The 21,225-nt window shown below is 38.9% G+C and overlaps 1 protein-coding gene across 3 annotated transcripts in view; it reads right to left on the bottom strand.

Moving 5' to 3' along the window:
- Nucleotides 1-21,225, bottom strand: part of MOCOS (molybdenum cofactor sulfurase) — a 210,249-nt gene that overhangs the window by 122,337 nt on the left and 66,687 nt on the right. For 2 of the 3 annotated variants that reach the window (XM_021528759.3, XM_077784950.1), the window contains one exon: nucleotides 2,724-3,362. In XM_021528759.3, the coding sequence (XP_021384434.1) occupies nucleotides 2,724-3,362 (639 nt within the window). Of the gene's footprint in view, nucleotides 1-2,723; nucleotides 3,363-13,765; nucleotides 13,850-21,225 lie in introns of those variants that run through there. The other variant, XM_077784953.1, reaches the window with a different exon arrangement.

Raw genomic sequence — 21,225 nt, 5'->3', positions numbered from 1 at the left:
AGCCTCTGAACAAACCAATACACAGAAAGGAAACCTGCAGGGGGTGGAAGCAAAAACGGGTGACCTGGGAGGAATACAGAGGGGTTATCTGAGCTGTTAGGCATCAGGCTAGGAAAGGTAGAGCCCCAGGAGAATTAAATTTGGACAGGAACATCAAAGGAAACAAGAAAAATTGTATATTGGTAGTAAAAGGAAGACTAGGGAAAATGTGGGCTCTCTCCAGATGGGAGAGGCACCAGGGCACCTGGTTATGCAGGATATGGAGAAAGCTTTTATTCAATGACTTTTTTGCCTCTTTCTTGACCGGCAAGTGCTCCAGCCACACTGCCCAAATCACAGAATGAAAACTGTAAGAATTGGAGGAATGAGGAAAACGGTGGGAAAATAACAGGTTTGAGACCATACAAGGAACCTGAAGGTGACCAAGGTGACCATGGCCATGGCATCCAGTGAGATGCATCTGTGGGTCCTGAAGGAACTGATGGATGAAGTGGATAAGACACTTTCCATTGTATTTGAGAAGTCATGGAGGTCAGGTGAAGTTCCCACTGACTGGAACCCTTACTTTTAAAAAGGGAGGAAAAGAAGACCTGGGGAACTATATGTTGGTTAGTCTCACCTTGGTGCCCAGCCAGAACATGGAGCAATCATCCTGGAAATTATGCTAAGGCTCATGTTAAATAAGAAGGTGATTTCTGCCAGCCAACATGGTTTCAGTAAGGGCAAACCATGTCTGACATATTTAGTGGCCTATTATGATGGCGCTACAGCATTGGTGGATAAGGGATGAGCCAGTGACATCATCTACCTGGACTTGTGGAAAGCACTTGACACTGTCTTGCATGACACCCTTGCTCCTAAACTGAACAGGCATGGTTTTCGCAGGTGGACCACTCTGTGGATGAGTGGATGGATTGGCTGGATGATGACATGCAAAGACCTGCCACCAATGGCTCGATGTCCAAGTGGAGACCAATGACAGGAGGTGTTCCTCAGGGGTTGACACTGGGACTAGCGCTGTTCACCGTTTGTCAGTGATGTAGGCAGCGGAATCGAGTACAGCCTCAGCAAGTTTGCCCATGTCATGAAGCTGTATGGTGCAGTTGACACACTGGAGGGAAGGGATGCCAGAGGGCCCTTGGCAGGCTTGAGAGGTGGACCTGTGTGAGTATCATAAATCTCAACAATGCCATGTAAAATAATGCCCTGCATATGGGTCAGGGCAATCCCAAACACAAATATAGGCTGGGTGGATAATGAACTTACATCAGCCCTGGGGAGAAGGATTTGGATGTGTTGATTGATGAGAAGCTCTACATGACCCAGTAATGAGTGTGCTGGCAGCCCAGAAACCCAGCCATGTCCTGGGATTCATCCAAAGCAGCATGGCCAGCAGGTGGAGGAGAAGATTCTGCCCCTCTGCTCTGCTCTTATGAGACCCTACCTGGAGTGCTGCACCCTGCTCCGAGGCACTCAACATAGGAAGGAAATGGATCTGTTTGAGTGAGTCCAGAAGAGGGTCATGAAAATGCTCAGAGGACTTGAGTACCTTTCTTACAAAGAAAGGCAGAGAGAATTGGAGTTGTTCAGCATGGAAAAGAGAAGGTTCAGGGAAGACCTTACAGCAGTCTCCCTATACCTGAAGGAGGCCTACAAGAGAACTGGAGAGAGACTTTTTACAAGGGTGTATATTGACAGGACAAAGTGAAATTCAAACAGAAAGGGGTAAGGTTTATATAAGATATGAGGAACAATTTTTTTACTGTGAGAGTACTGAGGCAGTGGAAAAGGTTGGCCAGAGAAGTTTCTTGATGTCTCATCCCTGCAAGTGTTCAAGGCCAGGCTGGATGGGCCTCTGAGTAATCTAGTCTAGAGGAAGGTGTCTGGGGCCACAGCAGGGGGCTTGGAACTAGATGATCTTTAAGGTTCCTTCCAACACAAACTGTTCAATTATCCTGTAATGAAATGCTGATCTCTAGCATTTCCTTTGTGCAGATGTGAGACAGAAAGACCTTCAACTGCATTTATGTAAGTTGCTGACATGAAGGAGAGGGGCAGAGAGACCAAGCATCACTAAGAGTGGCACTTCAGTGTGTTCAGGAACTGGTGAAGCTTACTTATTTCCCTGCACTTTCTTATGTGTGTATGTTTGACCCCCTTTAGGTGTCATCTATTTTCTGTAGGAGAGCTTCAGAGCTACTTCAGAACCTCAGCCAAGGAGTAAGAGCACTGCAAGTATTTATTGTAGGTAATGTGTTTTACTGAACTTGTTATTCTAATAAACTTTGTCTTGAGGGTAAAGCATTGCACATTTCCAGTGAAATACATAGAACTAACTTTGCAATTTCACTGAGGGTAGTTACACTGTGTGATCAACCTTGCTCTGGCTGCTTTGGGTGCAGAGTTTCAAAAACAAATCAAGTTTCCACTGAGGTACCTTAAATACAAATTTAAAAAATGCATGAATTGACCTTTATGTCACTAAACGAAGCCTAGTATTTTTAGCAGTTTTGGCAAACTAGATCAGAAAAGGAAGGTAGATATTTCAGATTATGTTGTTTACATAGGAAAAAGGAATAGTAATACAAACTGAGTCAGATGTGAGATACCTATCCAACTGCATAAAAAGAACATGCATCACAGCCCAGTGCCAAGCCCGAGAGATTTGTCTGATGAAAACAGTATCAGCAAAAAAAATCCTGTTTTGTTAAACAAAGCCTTACCTTTCTGCTATGGATTTCCTGGGGAAATAAAAATCCTCTCCTGCGAGGTAGGCAGCTGCAGTTCCACCTCCAAAATAGGTTTTCCTCAAGAGGGGAGCAATCCTGTTGTTTACCAATAATGCTCCTAAACCAGTTGGGAATCCAAAGATTTTATAAAATGAGATGGGGATAAAGTCAGCTTGGTGAACTCCCAGGTCTAATGGAGAACTGCTCACGTACGAGGCTGCATCTAGTAGAACAAACCACTTCCCTGGTAGTTTGATGGGGCACAGTCTTCCAGATTTTATGTCCTGTATCCATGAAAGGGGATATTTGGTACCAGAAAAATTGCTCTGAGCTGGATAAGAGAATAGATGAGGTGTTGTGCAGCTTTGTTCTTCAGCTGGCAACCTGCTTTTTGCTAACAAAATTTCCTTTGGTTTTATTGGAACAGACAAGACATTCATTGAAGCAGTTATGCCCCTCATACCAACCACAGATGTGTGGCTGTCAGTTAGGTAACAAAATCGACTGCTGGGTTGCTTTGTGCCTTCAGGTATCCAAGGGAATGATTCTGCTATCAGTTTAAGTGCAGCTGTGCATCCAGATGTGAAAATGATGGTGTAATCCTCAGCAGTAGTGTGAAAGTGCTGCAATATTCTGAAAAAATAAAAAGAAAAATATCCATTTATTTTCTGATTTTTCTCTTTTATTGCTGTGTGATATATTTTGGTTTTCCTTGCCATAAGTTCTACTTGGATATCAGATATTAATAGAATTCATATAGAAACAAGAAACAATAGAAACAAGTTTTGCCAAACAGTACAATAAACTTCAACAAGGGTACCTGAATCATTCTGCCCACAAGAGACTCTCTTTCAGTGTTGAAGTGAACGTGGCTGTGTTCTTAAGAAGCTAATTTGCCTGGTTCCAAATAGAATGGCCAGTCTGGTCCCTCAGTGGGATCAGAATCAAGCCTGCATATAATTAAAATCACACTGTCCTTCAGAGAGACCAGTTTTATTTGCAAACTATGAGGGTTTTCAGTTTACAAAATATTTAGACCAAGCAGAATATGTTTCAGTTAAGATAATCTACTTAAATAGTGGGCATCCAAATTAAGGGTCACAGTATTCAACAGGGAAACAGCTTTGCTCCTTGCTTAAGTTATTAACAAAGGAAACAGAAGGCAGCAAGAAGCAACCATGTATTTCCATGGCCTTATGCACATAAGGCTGTAATCTCTGTACTACACAAAGGAAGCCCAAACCAGAAGAAATCTGATGTTTTCCAATGAGCCAGACTATGAAAAGCCAACTAGTCTCTGGAGACATGTCTGTGCTACACATTCTTTGATGTCTTGACAGCACCTTGTTGGCTCTGAACTACCTTTTGTGAACACCATCTAACCCAGCTTGTGGTACCCATGCTAGGTTGTGCATCTACTACAGTTTTGCAGTGTGCAAGATGAGTCCTTTCAGAGGTTGAGGTTCAACTCAGTCATCTTTCTTACCTTTTCCACCCAAGTGACTTTCTCCGAATTAACTTTATAAAACTAATATAAACAGAAAATGTAACAAACATCTGAGAGACATCAGCTTCAGTAATTAAAGCAGAGCAAAGAAAACTGAACCAGGGCATACATGTTACTGCTCAGAAATTCTCTCCAAACAGCTGGCTTTCTGATCTGTGGAATTCCAAAATAAATACCAGCATTTAAAGTCTATGAACTCTGTTTTCCAAAGTGTGTCATTAAAAGTGTGTTGTTTTATACAAGAGGATACTCCCTTGCTAGAAGAGGCAGAAAATTAAGATTGATGTGCATTTAAATATAAGTTGCACAAAAGATTATGTGACAAATTCAAGTTAAAAGTCCTGAAACATAGGACAGTGGTGAAATTCCTTAAAATTTTATTAATCCAGTCTGAAACACAAATGCTACAGGCAAAGGGTTTTAGAGCTGGGTGGTGGGTGCAGCAGTCAAATATTAAACATTGGAAAAGAAACAATTGCAATGGCTTTGATGATTTACACTAAAAAACTACCCTAAAAAGGCCCAATGAAATGATATTATAAATACTTTTCTCAGTTGAAGAAAACTCTTATGGTACTGGAAAGTACAAGATGAGACAGATGGATTCATAGGCCCAAATGAGACTTGAATTTCTTCAGAACTTAAATTTTTGAAGTTATGCAAATGGTAGGTATTTTTTGTCTTCTAGAAAGGAAGAAAAAACTGCAACTCTTATGAAAAAGCAGGTCTTGGATTTAGGCTTTAAAAATTCCAAGAAACCATTTGAAATAATTAGTAAGAATCCTTCTGAAACACACTTGCCAGGGGATAGTTGCTGTAAGCATTCACAGCCCTGGACATAATGTTTTGAAGAGCGTCTTCATAGAAACTAAATTTTCAATTAGAGTTTAGAAAGCCTGTTAGGGCTGAAGACAGGATCAATCACAGATGCTTTTGTATTGGGTATTGAGCTGCCAGCCTGCCTCATTCATGGCTGTGACCTGCTCTCTCTGGTCACTGAATCACTCCCCTTTCCCCCGTCTTTCTCTCCACCTCCTGCTTTGCAGCCTGGAGCACGTGTATGTCTCACAGGACACCCGAGTGAAGGAACCTGGAGCCCTTAACCCACCTGGCTCCAGGGCTAACACTCAGAACCATGCTCTGAATTTCAGTCCTGATATCATACTGCCTTTATTTTTCTTTCCTTGCATTTATCTAGATACAGAAAAGGTGGAAAGCAGAAAAAGCAAGAGTCCCAATTTTGTCTTCAGGGACATAGAAGGAAAGCATTATACCTCTGTTTCTAGGGGAAAGGAAACTGGAATAGAAAGGAGGTTGAGTCTTTTGGTTATGGGCATAATTTTTAACGTATTATCTGATGTGGCTTATTTTTCTAATCTGTACAGTCATATGGGATAGATTTTGGAATCATCACACTGATATAAACAAAACTGCAAAAAGGTTGTGCAATTCCAAGAAAATCAACAACAACAAAGTATCCAGCTTGGTCTATTTTTACCTCTGTGAGCTGTAGGTCAAGTTATGTATTCACATGTATGCGTACACACAAAATACATTTTGAGCTAAAAAACTTGGTGATAGGAGCACTTAACATGTAACATCTTTTCATAAGAGTCAGCTGACAAGAGCAACAACAAAAAGCAAGCTGAAGGCTATTATCGAGTTTGAACCTCTTTTACTCTCGATAATTTCTCTGTTCTCCTTCCCACTTAGCCTCTTTGTGCCACACAGGCTCAATGCAAGGTGAGAAACACCGGGTAAAAAGTGAAATTTTGTATAAGAATAGCACCTGGAGTTCTCCATTAGAATTGTACTTGCTTACCACAGTACTTAATTTACCAAAAGACTATAAATGACTATAGCTGGAATGCAAAAATGGTGGAATAGGATTTAATAACGGGATGCTGTCACCCAACCATGAATATCAGAGCCAGTGAGTACTTTTATTAAACATTTTCAGAATTCTACAAAACAATAAATACTATTTTGGATTGTTTAGGCTCAGAAATAGTGACAGCTCTATGTTTAATTCATAAATGAGTGAGACAAAGCTCATTGGTATTTTAACTATATTTAGTTTTAATTCATTCAAATTCAGAAATAGCAGAACAGTTCTGAAATAAAATCTCTGACACAACACTGATGTATTATCCATTCAGTTCAGTACTAAAAATTTACTTTCACGTGAAAAAAAATCAAGCTTTAAGGTTAATTTTCAGAAGTCTCCAAATAAATTAGAGCCTTTTTTTTTAAGCTATTTCAGTTCCTAGAGCTAGAGAAACCACCAATTTATATTTCTAATTTACTTAGATAGGAAATAGAATCTTTTGTGAGTCAAATTAGCTACCTATCGAATTTTGAGTTTCCAAATGCCTTATAAAAGTGTTATGACTCCAGTACTTGCGAAAGAGGTGGAATTTTTCAGGTCAGACTTAAATTTTGATGTAACTATTTCTAACCTTGAAAAGAAAAATAAATAAATAAAGCAATAGCTGTGAGTTTAGGGAATTTTCTTCCCCAGAATGACTTCTGACACACAGACCAGTAAAGCTGCAAAAAACCTCAGAATAAGGTTTATATAATGAATACCACAAACTCTTGAACTAGAGCAGCATTGCCATGATAAAATCCAGGTACTCAGGGATAGAAAACTGCAATATGTCTCAATGACTTCTGCAGCCCACAGTCCTACATCCTCCATTTTGACATGGATAGGGGAGCACCGGCTATTACACACAAAATTCCTAATGCTGTCTGTCTTTGTGCAAGACATTCCCCATTCCAGTGAAATGCAGTACACCTTCATAACAGTCCAGAAAAATTTATAGCCATATATTAGGTCGCTGTTGGCAGCAGAACTAAAGATTTGCAGTAGAAAACTGATAACTTAATCTACTACAGCTGACAGCTACAAAGAGCAGTAGCATTTTATACTATTACAAATTCCCACTTTTCAAAGGACTCTTGAGAGGAAACTACTGAGAGTGTAATTGTGTCATGAAACCTATGGATACCACTGTGCCATCTGCTCCAAGACGGCAAAGGTCCCTTGCTGCCAGGCTGGCAAGGTGAAGGAAGAAGCTGCAAGCTCCATCTTTGCAGGATATTGAAGGCCCACCATGAGCAGCCACCTCTTCTCCTTGTCCTCTCAATGTCCCCAGGAGTGCAGATCTTGACATAGATCATGAAACCCGTTCAGAGAGAAGGCACTGAAAATGCCCTCAACTTGACCACAATTCCCTGTGTGTGTTTGCATTCTGAGACCTCTCTGTTAGCTGGTGTTTAATAATTTTTAAAAATTGCCAGGAGACTTTTGTATCTTTATGACAAGAGCTGAGCCAAAATGCTTTTCCACTTCAAAGTAAACACTGGGGAAAAAAAAAATCAATTTTGAACCCAACGAAGCCTGTGTCTCATTTTATATGCTTAATGCACACAAAATTAGTAATGAGTTTTATGCTTAAAGATTTCTAAAATCAAGATATATATTTAAATGGAATATTTGTATTACCTAACTTATCTAACCCAAAAGCCCAAACGAATAGTTTAATTAGAACTATCATTCCACAGTGCCACTGGCAGCTCTGCAGAAGGTAAAGGATACTATTTTTTCAGCTACTTTATGGACACAGTGAGACCCAAAGTTAGAAAAGAGAGATGCTCTCAAAAGCTGCTGCCTGGCTGCCCTTCCCTCATGCAAGAAGCCCCATGCTCCTCCCTGCTATCGGCTTTTTGTAGCTCTTAGCAGGTTAGTAGCAAAGAAATTTATTCCCATACTACACCATTTCCATTAGTCTCCCAAAATTCAGCTGATTGACATGGCTTTTCTTCCATGCTGCTAGGCTTAAAATACTTCTAAAATATGTTTTACATCAATTTCTCTCTATCTATTCAAATCTACCTTTTGAAAATAGCTGTAAAAAGCTGAAAAGCAACGTATATTGTTAGGTTTTCTTCCCTCCATACTTTAATTCCAATTGATGCAAACATTTCTATCTCTAGTTGGCAATATCAAAATATGGTCAAGGAGTTTGTGGTTTATATGCTTTATATTTGTTTTCAGAATTTTATTTAGACTGTATGAATTTTCACAAATATGAGTACAATGATTCTCTAGTCAGATCTATATTAAAAAAAACCTTATAAAAACTTACATGTGGCTATTTTAACAGGAGATTTAGACTCAAAGACAGAAGCATAGTTACCTAATCAAGTTTAGGTAGCACTTCATAAAGGAAATTTTTCAGCTGCACATTTACATCTAATTTTTTTTTTTAATTTTAGCATTTTTTCAGAGCCATGCTACCCAGAGTCAGAAATCCAGTTTGGACTTGTATTGAAAGATGCTTATCTTGGGCCTTAGAAATATCATCACATTGTTTTCTGCTTTATGGAAACTGAAAAGATGCAACATGCTATTGTTTAATGAATAGGTTTTGTAAGAATGAAATTTAAAAATTACTTCAAAGTCAGAAAATACTTTATTTTTGTTTAATTTTGTTTAAACGTAACTTTTTTTTAAATTTAAATTCTGCAACTGGTATTGTAATCCTTTCTGCACGGAAGTGCAAATCAAAGTAGGCTGAATCTAGATTTCTGGGTAGGAGTGTTTCAACATTCCCCATTTATTAATCAAGAGTCAGATGCAGCTAGCAAAGTAGTCAATGGAAAATCTCCCACCAGCTTTAGTGAGAGTTCCCAAGGCCTTGTAAACTGCTGTGCCTGTTACAGGGCAGGAGTCACCCCTGCTTCCAGGATTAACTTCATGTGCAGCAGCAGTTCTGTAGATGTTTTTCTCTCTACATATACAGAGGAAAAAAAAGATGTGGCTGTCCTCATTCAGGCGGGCACAGAAGGATACCACAGAAAAGGATATGCTTCTTAAATACAACCCAAATTTTCTTTAATTTCTGTTGATGACAAAAGTGACAGCTTACATCTACATCCATGAAGGGAATGTTCCAGTTTGCAAATTAAAAATATAGGCTTTCTGGGTAGGAAATATTTTATATCTTATTTCATAAAGACAAAGTCTAAATTCAGAATGTCACAGTACCCAGTTTCAGTCTTATTGTCAATTCCAAACTCAAATAAAAACAAACTAAAATCTATAAATACTTTAGAGAATCAAATATATTCAAGCAAGAAAAAAATTTAACCTTTCTTCCTAACCTCTCTTCCCTCAGCAAAACATAACTTAATGGAAAAAAGCCCTGTAAAGGTTTAGGTTTAGGGTTTTTTGTTTGGTTTGTTTGTTTATTTTTTTCCTTACAGCAATGTTTTCGTCAGAAATCTATACTATATAATCTGCAACCTGGGCAGCTAATCCAGTGGAGATCCACCAAATTGAAGGATTTGCCCATGGATTAAGCCCATGGGCCAGCATGAGAAAGAGCAGTGGGATAAACAATCTTTTACAGTTCTCTCTCAAAGTTTCCTCAGTCAGTCCCCTTTACTGTTTCAGTTTCCTTTCTTATACTGACAGTGCAGGAATTTAAAATTTTCAGGGCACATGTTAACTGCTAGCTGCCTTGTTTATCCTCAGTAGTCACATACACATAAACTTCTTTTCTGACCATTTTGCTTGAAAGGCACTCATTCTGAACCCAGCTTCTTCTCATTACTGCTTGCGGAAGAGTGATTAGGATCTTGCCCATTGACATGACTGTTGTTTAGTTGCTCTCTGGAGACAAAAAAAAAAAAAAAATTGAATGCATCTCATAAATTCCACTTGGCATGGGCAGGCGATGGAAAAATCCCCCCTTCTATTGGAAAGCATTTCTTTCTGTAGGCATTCACACTCAGCCATCTGAATTGAAGCATTACAATCCCTTACACTTATTCCCCTGTCCAGGTCACTGGAGACACACTCTGGAAATACCCGTCTGCTTACAAAGGGTCATAGTCAGTCCTCACCAAACAAATCTCCTCTCCTGCTGTGCCAAGCTGGCAGCTCAGCAGAATGCCTGGTGTTTCCCTCTCATAACAGTTTTAGAATAACAGGGGCTCTACTGGCCACAAAACACCTTCCTGCAGGAAAAGATGCTTTGATGAACAAAGCCTATGAGAAGCACACACCCTGACTGAGAGATGTTGACCCTCATTACTCATTTCAAAGTGCACATCCACAAGTGTTCAGTGTCACACCTGGCACCCTGGCAGAGCAAACTACAAATAATGGTGGTATTATGGCTCTGCATGTAATCAAAAGAGCAAAACAGTCAGAAGGACTCATAAAATCCACAAAATCCTATGCTGCAAGCGCCCTGTTGGTGCAGTTTGTTCTAACACACAACTGTATCTTCTCTCACTGATAGAAATCTCTAATGCCTGTAACTTTCTAAATGTGGCAGAAACCCTTGGGTAACTGTTTTCTTTGAAATTAGCTGTTATTTCTCTGTGTAGAGAGGGAAGATCAATAGCTACATGATCTTAAAACCACTTTGTGGATATTTTTTCTGAATAAGACCAGCCAGATCTGTTTACTGTAGTACTTGAACAAGTGCCAAAAATTTGTAAAAACACCCATGAAAACCTAGTATTATTATTAATTACAACACAAATTACTCTGAAAATTTAACCATAGGTTCTTTAAAGGAAAATTCACCACCTGGTATTCAAGTAACCAGGAAAGAAATGCAAAAAATAACCCATATTTTAGGCAATCATGTAAGGAGGACTAGACATAACATCAAACAGGTCATGAAAAAACATTTCAAACTGTATTTGCACAAACTAATTAACCAAATGAAAAAATACAAAATTAAAATGAATCAGTTTTTAAATCATTCATGTCTTAGAATTCAAGCTATTTCTGCAGCAAATCTTAGGAGTCACTAGGAGGAAGCAAAGTAAAAAACAAACACAGGAAGCTTTTGTGCATGGACTAGCATATCACCTCAGCTGGTGTCTAGGCAACTCCACCACGAGATGTTTTCAATACAGTATTTTCCTCATAAGTTACACCAAACACCTAAAGTCACTGTATTTTCCTCTTACCTGGCACAGACCATTAGCTTTATATTTAGGTATTCCCTGAACAGACACGAACTCGACAAGATTTGCTTCAATGGTGAACAGTCAAGACAGCACAATACCAGCCAGAGGTGCATTTCTACCATGAATATGTGCAATATCTTATTCAGAGGTTACAGGAACAAATTAAAGGGCGTGCATATGGAAATTTGTATCACTGTAAGACATCTACACTGCAGACACCAGAGCAAATCCCTCTTTAGAGCTACCCAAGGACCACAGGCTCTGCATCAAGCAGCTCATCTGACCTAAGAGGTCTGATTTAGGCTAACATGTCTCATCCTGGACATTTCCAAACCCTTCCACTGCATGCCGAAGGTATCCAAATGCCTTGTGCACCATACATAGCTATGCTCACCCAGCTTAACCTCAGCATCTTTGGAGTGCAAACATCCCTTTTTCCAATCTTACTTAGTAAGTTCTGATCTCTGGCCTTTCCACATGTTCTGAGCTCCTGCTGGGAGACTCAGTGTTGCAGTGTCAAATTAATGCTGCTAATGCCAGCAAGCACCACTGCCATGAGGCCTGCCTACCTGCCACAGAGATATTTGCTGGTACCTGGTCAGAAGTTACTGCACATTTTCTTTTCTGATTCTTGGAAATTGGAGTGTAACACTTGGCTATTTTCAGCAGTGTAACAAATATAAATTTGTAAAGGTTGTTTCAGGAAAAGAAAAATCCCACTTAGGTGTTCTGATGGTTCCACACTCTCAAGTTTTTACAGTGGCTAACCTTTTAAGTAACATCAGATAATAAATTAAATATTCTTAATGGTGCTAAAAAAGCTAGCCTTTACAAGCTAGCCTTTTTTTTTTCCCTTAAATAACACGCCATTGCTTCCAGTCTTTTTTAAACATTATTCTTTGTTTAACTTTCATTTAGTGGAATTTGTTTCCAGATCAGATTTGGCCTTTAAACTGTGTACTTCTGTGATCTCTTCAGCCATGGTGGTTTGTTTTTTCCTTTGTAGTAGTTTTGTAACCATTTAAAAAAAATACAGAATTTTTTTTCCTGAAGCAGTGTGTCATATACCCCAGACACTCTGACACTGGCCAATCTCTTTTTCCTGTAGGCACCAGAGAATGGACATGCGATGAGTCCATAACTGGTTTACAAAATGGATTTGCTATCAAGTAAGCTTGACTTACTTGCATGTTGCCTGGCATTTTAGACTGTAAGGCATGAATAACAAAGTATAGCTGAAAAAGCACAACCCAGCAGTTCTCACACTTTCCAGCAACAGTTAGGCTTATTCTGTGGTGCCTGAGTCAAGCACAGGCATATGCTCACTGAATCTGCTATTACTTATTTAGTCTTTTTGGGCTGTCATTGCCTGGGACTAAGGTAGGTTTGAAAGGCAGGAGGAGAGCAGGTGTGTAGACAAGCCTGTGCATCTCCCACATACCAGAGTTCCTCCACACCTGCTTCAAGCAAGTCCATCCCTGAGCCATCCTGAGTGCCAGAGATCTAAGCACAAGGTGTATGGGTCCCAAGCACTCCCACATGGCTAACAATCTCCTTCCACCATCTTCCATTGGAAGGTTGAGGAGTCAATTACTCTGACTTGTGGTTATCAGAAAATGGATATGCTTGAGCCTGCGAAGAGTATAGCTGCCTACCTCCCTGGTAGGATGAGCCACTTGGAAGACATCTTCCCAATGCTGAGGTCCATCTGATGGTTTCTACTCCAATTCCTGCTCTGAAACAAGGCCTTGATCCTAATTTTGAAACATATCAACTACAAATAAAGTATGATCAGATCAGTGACCACATATGCATTGCAAATTCTTTAATATTAATATGTTTCTCTGGAGTAATTGCAAAACACAAGGTGAAAGGAAACAAAGACAAAATGCTTTCATGTCAAAATGAGTCAACTACATAAGATGTACCCATAGTGGTGATGAAGTACTCTGATTCCAAATATCCAAAAGCCCAGAAACTGACTGTTTCCAGTATAAACTCTTGGAACCACCTCTACAATGTATTGTCACAGTATGATTGATGGACTGACTACAAAAAAATCATCAGACCCTCTGGCAGAGCTTTCTTGCTCAAAAGGAAAAAACAATTATGAAGAAAGGATAATTTTTCTGCAGTTCATAAAAGGCCTGTACAGTGAGTTCACATTTACTTGAAAAATGTGGCCCAGAACTTTGGAGGTACTCAGGTGATTAAGAGGGAATTACATGATTTTGTGAATCTGGGTTCACAAAACCAGTTACTATGGTGACAGGGACTATGGTAAATGCTCACAAATATATAGCCTTATTATACAAAATATATACCCTTATTTCATCAAGGGTAGCTTTTCAAGTACTGTAGTTTTGTCTGGAAATTTAGATGAAGATATTAATCTGAAATTACTTCAGTCTGCTTTCAAAATACAGAAGACTTACATAAATCTATTAATGTATTTCAACAGTATTTTACTTCACATGGAATAGGTATCCCAGCAAATCAGACTTATCCTGAACAGCAGTCTATACTTCACCTTGCTGTGAGGGAAAAGCCACAGGAATGAAGCTGGCCACCATTTATTTGCTGTTTGTTTTTCATGTGATGTGATGTCCCACTTTAGCAGCATAGCTCCGATTCTGCTTCCTAGGAAGAGCATTGAAGCATTTTACACAAAGCTGCAGAAACTTCCTCAAGGGCAGTGACAATAATATGAAGAACACAGCCAGTAATTCTTGGCACATGAACTCCTGAAACCTTCGAGGTTCATACTTTGGTAAAACACTGGACTATCTGATCGCTTGTGAGTTAGAAATAACACAGTATCACAAATTCTTAGTGAAACCATCTTGGTGATCGTAATTACAGAAATACTCAAGAGTGAAAGATTTTTCTGCTTGTTTGCTGCATGCTGTTCCCACATTCTTGTGTTGGCTCAGACATCCCCAAGATTTCCCAGAAACTATGAATGGATGTTTTTTCATGTAGGAAACATCATTTCTGCCTGTCAAGGCTCTCTTCATTCACCTTAAATCCTGACAATTGAGCTTTCAGTGCTCCTGGCAGTTGACAGAGAAACTATTTGACACATGATGGATGCAACAAGGCATAAATAGCTGTTGAGGGATAGCCTTAAAACAAAGCTGGTGGCAATCCACAACATCAGGGAAAAAGGAACAATAAAAGCATTTAAAGGACATTTTTAGAACCATAAAATAAACAACATTTTTAGAATCAGAAAATAAAAGCAGCTAACAGGAACCTTAAAACCTATAGGATCACAAAAGCTCAGTATAAAAGCCACTGCTTTAATAATTGAAGACAAAATATGAATAAAACTCAGGAACCAGAAGCTGCATATGTGAGAGAGAGCTAAGAGAAGTACTTTGTGACTTGCTGCAATCCTTGCCATCTTTTCTGAGGATCATTTTGCTCAAACCAAAATGGGTGTGACAATTATAAATTGAAACTAATGTTGTTTGAAATGTCCCATTAGCTAATCCTGATATAAATTTAAGACACTATTGATTGGAAAATTCACACCAGAAGATGTATATGACATAACCCTTAATTTTTCAAAACCTCAAGAAATAAGAAGTGACTAAAAACATTTACTAACAGACACAATTTCATATAATCCTTCTACATTTCAATCTCATTTTGTAGAGCTTCTAAGCATAAAATCTGAGTCAGAAAATGTAGTGGCTGCCCTGAATTTCTCTTTTTGTCACTATCTAGCCTCTAGGAGGTAGAAACCTGATTCAGGAGGCCAGGAAATCCAGATATGAGATGGTTGATTCATATATGGAAATACATACTTATGTTGACTATATTCTGGGAAACATTCTGAAAGCAAATTCATCACTGAACCTAAGTAGAGCAAATTGCAAGAAGGAGTAATACTTAGGAACCTATTTATGGCATTCCAACTGTGCCACCCTGCGTAGCAAAGCTAAAAAAAACAAACAAACAAACAAACAAACAAACAAAAACAAACAAAAAAAACCAAACCAAAACAAAAAAAACCCAACCCAAATAAAACCCAAACAAACAAACTAAACAGGTCAGGGAAATACTCTCAAAATGAGCAGAAGACTACTCACGTGCGTAGGATATTGCCATGCACAAGATGACACACCGCACTGAGCTGAAACAAAATACTCAGCATCTTGTGGGAAAAGAGCCACAGTTCACACCTTCAAAACAGTGATTAAGCTGACTTTTTAAGCTCAAGTGTCTTTACAGAACAAAAGCAGAAAGAACCCAGCAACTCAGGATGGAAAATTCTCATCATGTTTGACTTCTTTCAAGTGCTATTTTAAATGGGATGATTAACAGTTCAGGACATTTGCAAAAATTTCTCTTTCCGATTCCAGGTACTGGTGACCTTAAAAAAACTCCAAAGTAAAGTAACATGTTGCAGCTGACAACTGAAAGCTGCACTGTAGCCTTTCACCACTTGAGCTGACACCAAGTGTTGAGATAGAAAAGCAGAAATACCCATTCTTCTTGAATACATACAGATACACTGAAATTGCCTCATTCAAACTTGGATAATTTTATAGTACTGTCCACGTTCATGCACTGACAAAAGATTTGTTCCTCACTACATTATTTCCTAGTTTTGTTGTTGTTCAGGGAAGGGGTTAATTAGTCTCATTTTCACTGGTAAATGTGTGGTCATTTTAGCAGAACTAATGGTTGTGACAACACTGATGCAATTACTGTCAATGTATGCATGTGTAGGGCCACATGTGGTGTTATATGCTTACAGTTGCATAAAAGGAACCCCTCTACCCTTGATTACATTTCAAGTATGGTCTAGAATTATTGCTGCTGGGATCCAAAGCTAAAACAAAAGCCTGGGTCCATTCACGTATTATCTTCTATAGTGATGAAACTCTTTTGGGAAAAATGTAATTAAGTGAATAAATCTCTCACTAGACATAGATTTAACCTATAACCCTCTTGCATTAGGGAGTATAGGCATCCTATAAATTCACCAAAATTGGAAAGCTTTATTAATGGCTGGAAAAAATACAATCCACAACAACTAGAAACTGCAACAACTTCTGTGCTACCCTACACCACCACATTTACAATAAGTTAGTTCTTGTGAAAGTGATCTCTTCTCAAATACAAACCAGAGGGGATATGAGCAGTAAGACCTGAGAAGAGTTATAGAGATCTACTAAAGATGTTCTCCAGAACCCTCAGCTCAAATTCCAACATGATCCAGTAACATTTCATATGCATGAAGCAGGAGCACAGAATTCCAAGTTGTTTACTTTACTAAGTTTTTCAGTTAAAATCTACTCTCCTTCTGGTCTGTACTTTTAAACTCTATCTATCAAAATTTCAATACCATTTTGGAAGATTTGTCACACCTTTGATGCTTTGGTATTAGCTTTGGTAACATCTAATATCATGAGGAGCAGAATGAAAAGTGAATATATTTGATGAATATTTATTCAAAGTTCTAAGGACATTGATGGTGTGTATGCCTGTGCCCTTTGTACACTGCTTTCTGCAAACATTCCAGCAAATGCACAGCAAATATAAATGATTACAGAATGTTCTAGGAAGGTAAATGGTGAACTTGTAATTGTACATAAGAAATCTAAGAGCTATGTTCTAAAGGCCAAAGGCAGAAGCTTAACACACAGGTTGTAGCTAATTAAAAGGTTCAAATTTTGAATTAAAATACCTAAAAATTAATTTCTGGCAAGCATTGCCTTCAACAAGGTTGTCAGCAAATTATGTGGTGAATAATAAACCATGCTGAAGAACAGTCTTATTATTATGGACAATTTCCAGAATAAGTGATATGAAATTCCCAATACAGAATAAATAATTATGTTCTTTGCCCAGCTCATGGTCATCAAGTCACTAGGAATTTGCCCAGAAATAGTACCAAAAGGCAACCTTTTTTCAGAAGCCATACTTGAAGACAATTAAAGCCCAGAAGGATATGTGAAAGTCCATCGTACTGCAGTATATATTTTTAGCTATTACACTTCAGATTTCATTAAGCATTTGTTCAATGTGACAGAGCACCAGGAGGTAAGTGCTCTGGTGTATCATTTCACACTTTTTAATCATCTGTCTAGACCATCTGGCTGCAACTCAAAACTGCATGTCCCTAAAACAAAGGTAGATGCATGAATTGTCAAGAGATGCCATCAAAGTAAGTTACCTATGACTATTAGCAGAAGAAGTCAGAAACAGTAAGTGGTCTGCTATAAAAAGCTGAAGGGCTCATTCCAAATGTACTTTGCTTGTGATTCAAAGACAATTAAATGTGAAGGGTACAAGATACTTCATGTGTTGCTGTTATTCACATTATAGTTATATTGCGCTCTTCTTCATTATGCATAATTTTTCAACAAAGAAAAGGGCAAGAATTGCATTGATATTTTCAAACTTACATTTTGATTGTTTTGAAACTCTGATATTCCTCTACATACCAATATTTTCAGAGCTATACAAAAATAAATTTATATATATATATATGTATGTATATAAAAATAGTTACAGCCTGTTGCACAAAAACTTCAAGACAGCTAATTTGATCAAATTATTAGGCAAAATCTTGCTCTATTGAGACTGGGCAGCTATCGATCTGGCTTTTAGTCAAGATGTGCAGATGTTTGCTAAGCCAGTGGTCATTACGGTATGTTTGGCACTGCATGTATTGCCACATATTTGGACAGGCTGGGTCAATGGGCTGGGGACAATGGTATGAGGTTCAGCAAAGTGAAATGCCAGGTCGTGCACTTCAGTCACAAAAGCCCTGTTCAGTGCTATGGGCTGGGGACAGAGTGGCTGGAAAACTGCACAGTTAAAAAGAACTTGTGGGTGCTGGTCGACAATGGCTAACATGAGTCAGCATGTGCCCAGTTGGCCAAGAAGTTCAATGGCATGTGGCCTGTATCAAAATCAGTGTGGCCAGCAAGACAAGGGCAGTGATCGTCCCCCTGTACACAGCACTGCTGAGGCCACACCTCAAGTCCCATGTCCAGTGCTGGGCCAAAGACACTGAGGTACTAGAACACATCCAGAGAAGGGCATGGGAGCTGGTGAAGGGTCTAGAGAGTAAGTCACATGAAGAGTGGCAGAGGGAGCTGGGGTTGTTTAGCTTGGAGGGAAGGAAGCTCAGGGGTGACCATACAGCTCTCTACAACCACCAGAAAGGAGGTTGTAGCCAGGTCAATCTCTTCTCCCAGGCAACCAGTGACAGGACAAAAGGAAATGTCCTCAGGCTGTGCCAGGGGAGGTTCTGATTGGACATCGGGAAGAATTTCTTCACTGAAAAATGCTTAAGCATTGGAACAGGCTGCGCAGGGAAGTGGTGGAGTCACCATCCCTGGAAGTTTTCAAGAAATGACTAGACATGCAACTTGGTGCTGTGGTTTAGCTGACAAGGTGGTTTTCAGTCAAAGGTAGGACTTGATGATTTTGGAGGTCTCTTCTACCCTTACTGCTTTTGTGATTCTGTAAGTCTGTATGGCTCAGAGTAGATATGGCCCCTTTACTTCTGGTGCTCATCTCTTGCTACTCATTAGAGATCTGCTATCAAACTTACCAGCAAAATGTTAGAGCTGGGCATCAGCACCCAGCAATTCATTGCCTGTCTTACCATTTTGTTTATACCACTGTCCCTATAGAAATATACATTCTAGTTGGGTTCCTATGGTTAGAGGCAGGAAGCTAGGAGCCCTTGCTCTGTGCCCCCAAAATTCCCTATTTGAAAAGATCCAAGCTCTATTTTTGTTCACCATCTCTTTCCCACTAGAAAAAATGAATAGTTACCTTTACAACAAAACAGCAGAAACCAGAAAAGTTCCACACTTGGTGGACAGTCCTGTTCCAGAGTGTTGCACTTCCCATGGAGCTTCTGAGGTTAAAAAGGTGTTTCTGCACACTATCATGAACTGGGCAATTTCTGTACTCTATGAGACTTCCCTCTCAACCATTTACTGCTGCAGAAACAACCACTACTATTTCTAGTGTACTTGTTGCACATTTTGGCTAGAGGTCTGTTTGTATCAATGTCACATTGCTTGTAGTAATCCAGAAACAAGATCATTACAGAAGAATATGAAAGATGTAAAGCTCTGTTGATATTTATTGACTCTTGAGTTACTGCTTAATATATGTAGGGGTGCAGTGCCACTGATAAACCACCTTTGTACCATATAAAGAACTTCAAAAAGCTCTTGGAATACACATCTGAAGGCAAAACACCCACAAATCGTTGGCAATAAAGCAGATTCTGCTGCAGCATGTCAGTTTTGTCTGACAGATGTTTGGCAGGTTCTCCATTTCCCTGCATAGAGCTACTGATTGATTTGTTTCTTTTCTTGAACCAGGAAGGTTACTGCTTCCTCCGCTGCTGTCTTCCCCTCCTCCCTCTCATTTGGCAGCTATTACAGAAAACTCCTGCAGCAACAGCTATCACTTCAAATCCTGTCTATTTTTCACTGGAAGCAGCAGATGTACCCATAACACTTCACTAAAGTTAGAAAGGGAGGGTTGACATGACATATCTGTACAACAAGTGCACTGCAGGTTTATTGGATGCTTAAACCTCGGTAAGGTATTTAAGCATGTCTTTAACTCTCAATGTTTACCCATTGTTTTTAATTTGTCTGCAATTACACACATACCTAAGAACCTTCTTGAACAGAGACATTACACAGTAAATTTTTCACATTCATCTTTCTTCCTCAACCCCCACAAATTATTCAAATGCCATAAATGTCATTTTTATAGGCTATTTAACAGTTCTTTACTCAATGTTGAGCCATACTGACTATTTTTGTTTAACCACAGGATCAAGCAGCAAAATGAAAGTATTCTGCCCTCTTACTGCTTGTAGGCTGGCAGAAGAGGAGGAGATGTTGAGCAGAATCACAGTGGATTTTAGCATAGCTTTTTTTTTGTGATTTTCACATGAATGTTGTGTTCTGGAGTTCTCCAAAAAAGATTCTAGATAAAGAATGCTACTTTGCTTATAATATTCCAGCAAGATGCAGTGCAGATGTCTTCAAAGATCTCTGTGCCTATACATTTCTTTAAATGTAAATGCCAAGGTTAATTTTTATCAAAATAACTCTACATATTAAGTAATAATGATCATTGTAATAATAGTTATTATTCTTTTATAAGTAACAAAATATTTAAATTAATATTTTTTCATAATATTGCACTTTCAGTGCAAATATTAGCAAATCTGTTACCATTTCCATTGCCTTCATGGTTCACCTAACATGTGATGGTGAGATTAAAAGATAAGGACTGAGCTCAAAAAAAATCCCCAACACCATCTCCCAGAATTTCAGTTCCTCTTACCATGAACATGGAGTACACACAGACACATGGTCATTGTTGTTTAATTATTTGCATTCTGTTACTACACAAGCTCTGCTCACCCACAGGATGCCACTGTGAGAGATGCTGTATTCACACAGAACATGCTAAATTCCCCAAGGAGCTTCAGGATGGCTCTGATTGCCTTCTGAAAGCTTGTGTGTGCTGCAGAATTGGCAAGGCTTACAGCACAGCTTTGAAAAACACTTTACAACCAGGCAGACAGCACAAAGCAAAATCAAACACAAATTTAGTTTTGCTTAGATACACATCTGTGTATATGCACAGACCAAAAAAATACCCCTTTAAGCAAGGGGAAAAAAACATGTAAATAAAAAGAAAATTACTCTAGAATAGTTGTAAAGCTTTACAACTATTTTACAAAATCTTAAAAGCTATGCAAAGAAACAGAGCTTCTATGTGCTCCCCAGACAAAGCTAATTGACTGTCAATTTAAGAGAAAGAAAAAGGCTTACAGTCTTGTGATATCTACTTTATTCAGTGCATAAGACTTCATATAGACATATGGAGACCATTTGTGACTTTATTGTCCTTATTGTTCTCATGAGGCATAAGCTTTTTGTGATTCTCAGATATTGCTCAGCCATATTACACAGGAAGAAA

This window comes from Lonchura striata, chromosome 1 (assembly GCF_046129695.1).
Source record: "Lonchura striata isolate bLonStr1 chromosome 1, bLonStr1.mat, whole genome shotgun sequence".
Classification (NCBI taxonomy): domain Eukaryota; kingdom Metazoa; phylum Chordata; class Aves; order Passeriformes; family Estrildidae; genus Lonchura; species Lonchura striata.
The sequence above is the reverse complement of the archived record's forward strand: the minus strand, read 5'-3'. Positions and strand labels throughout refer to the sequence as shown.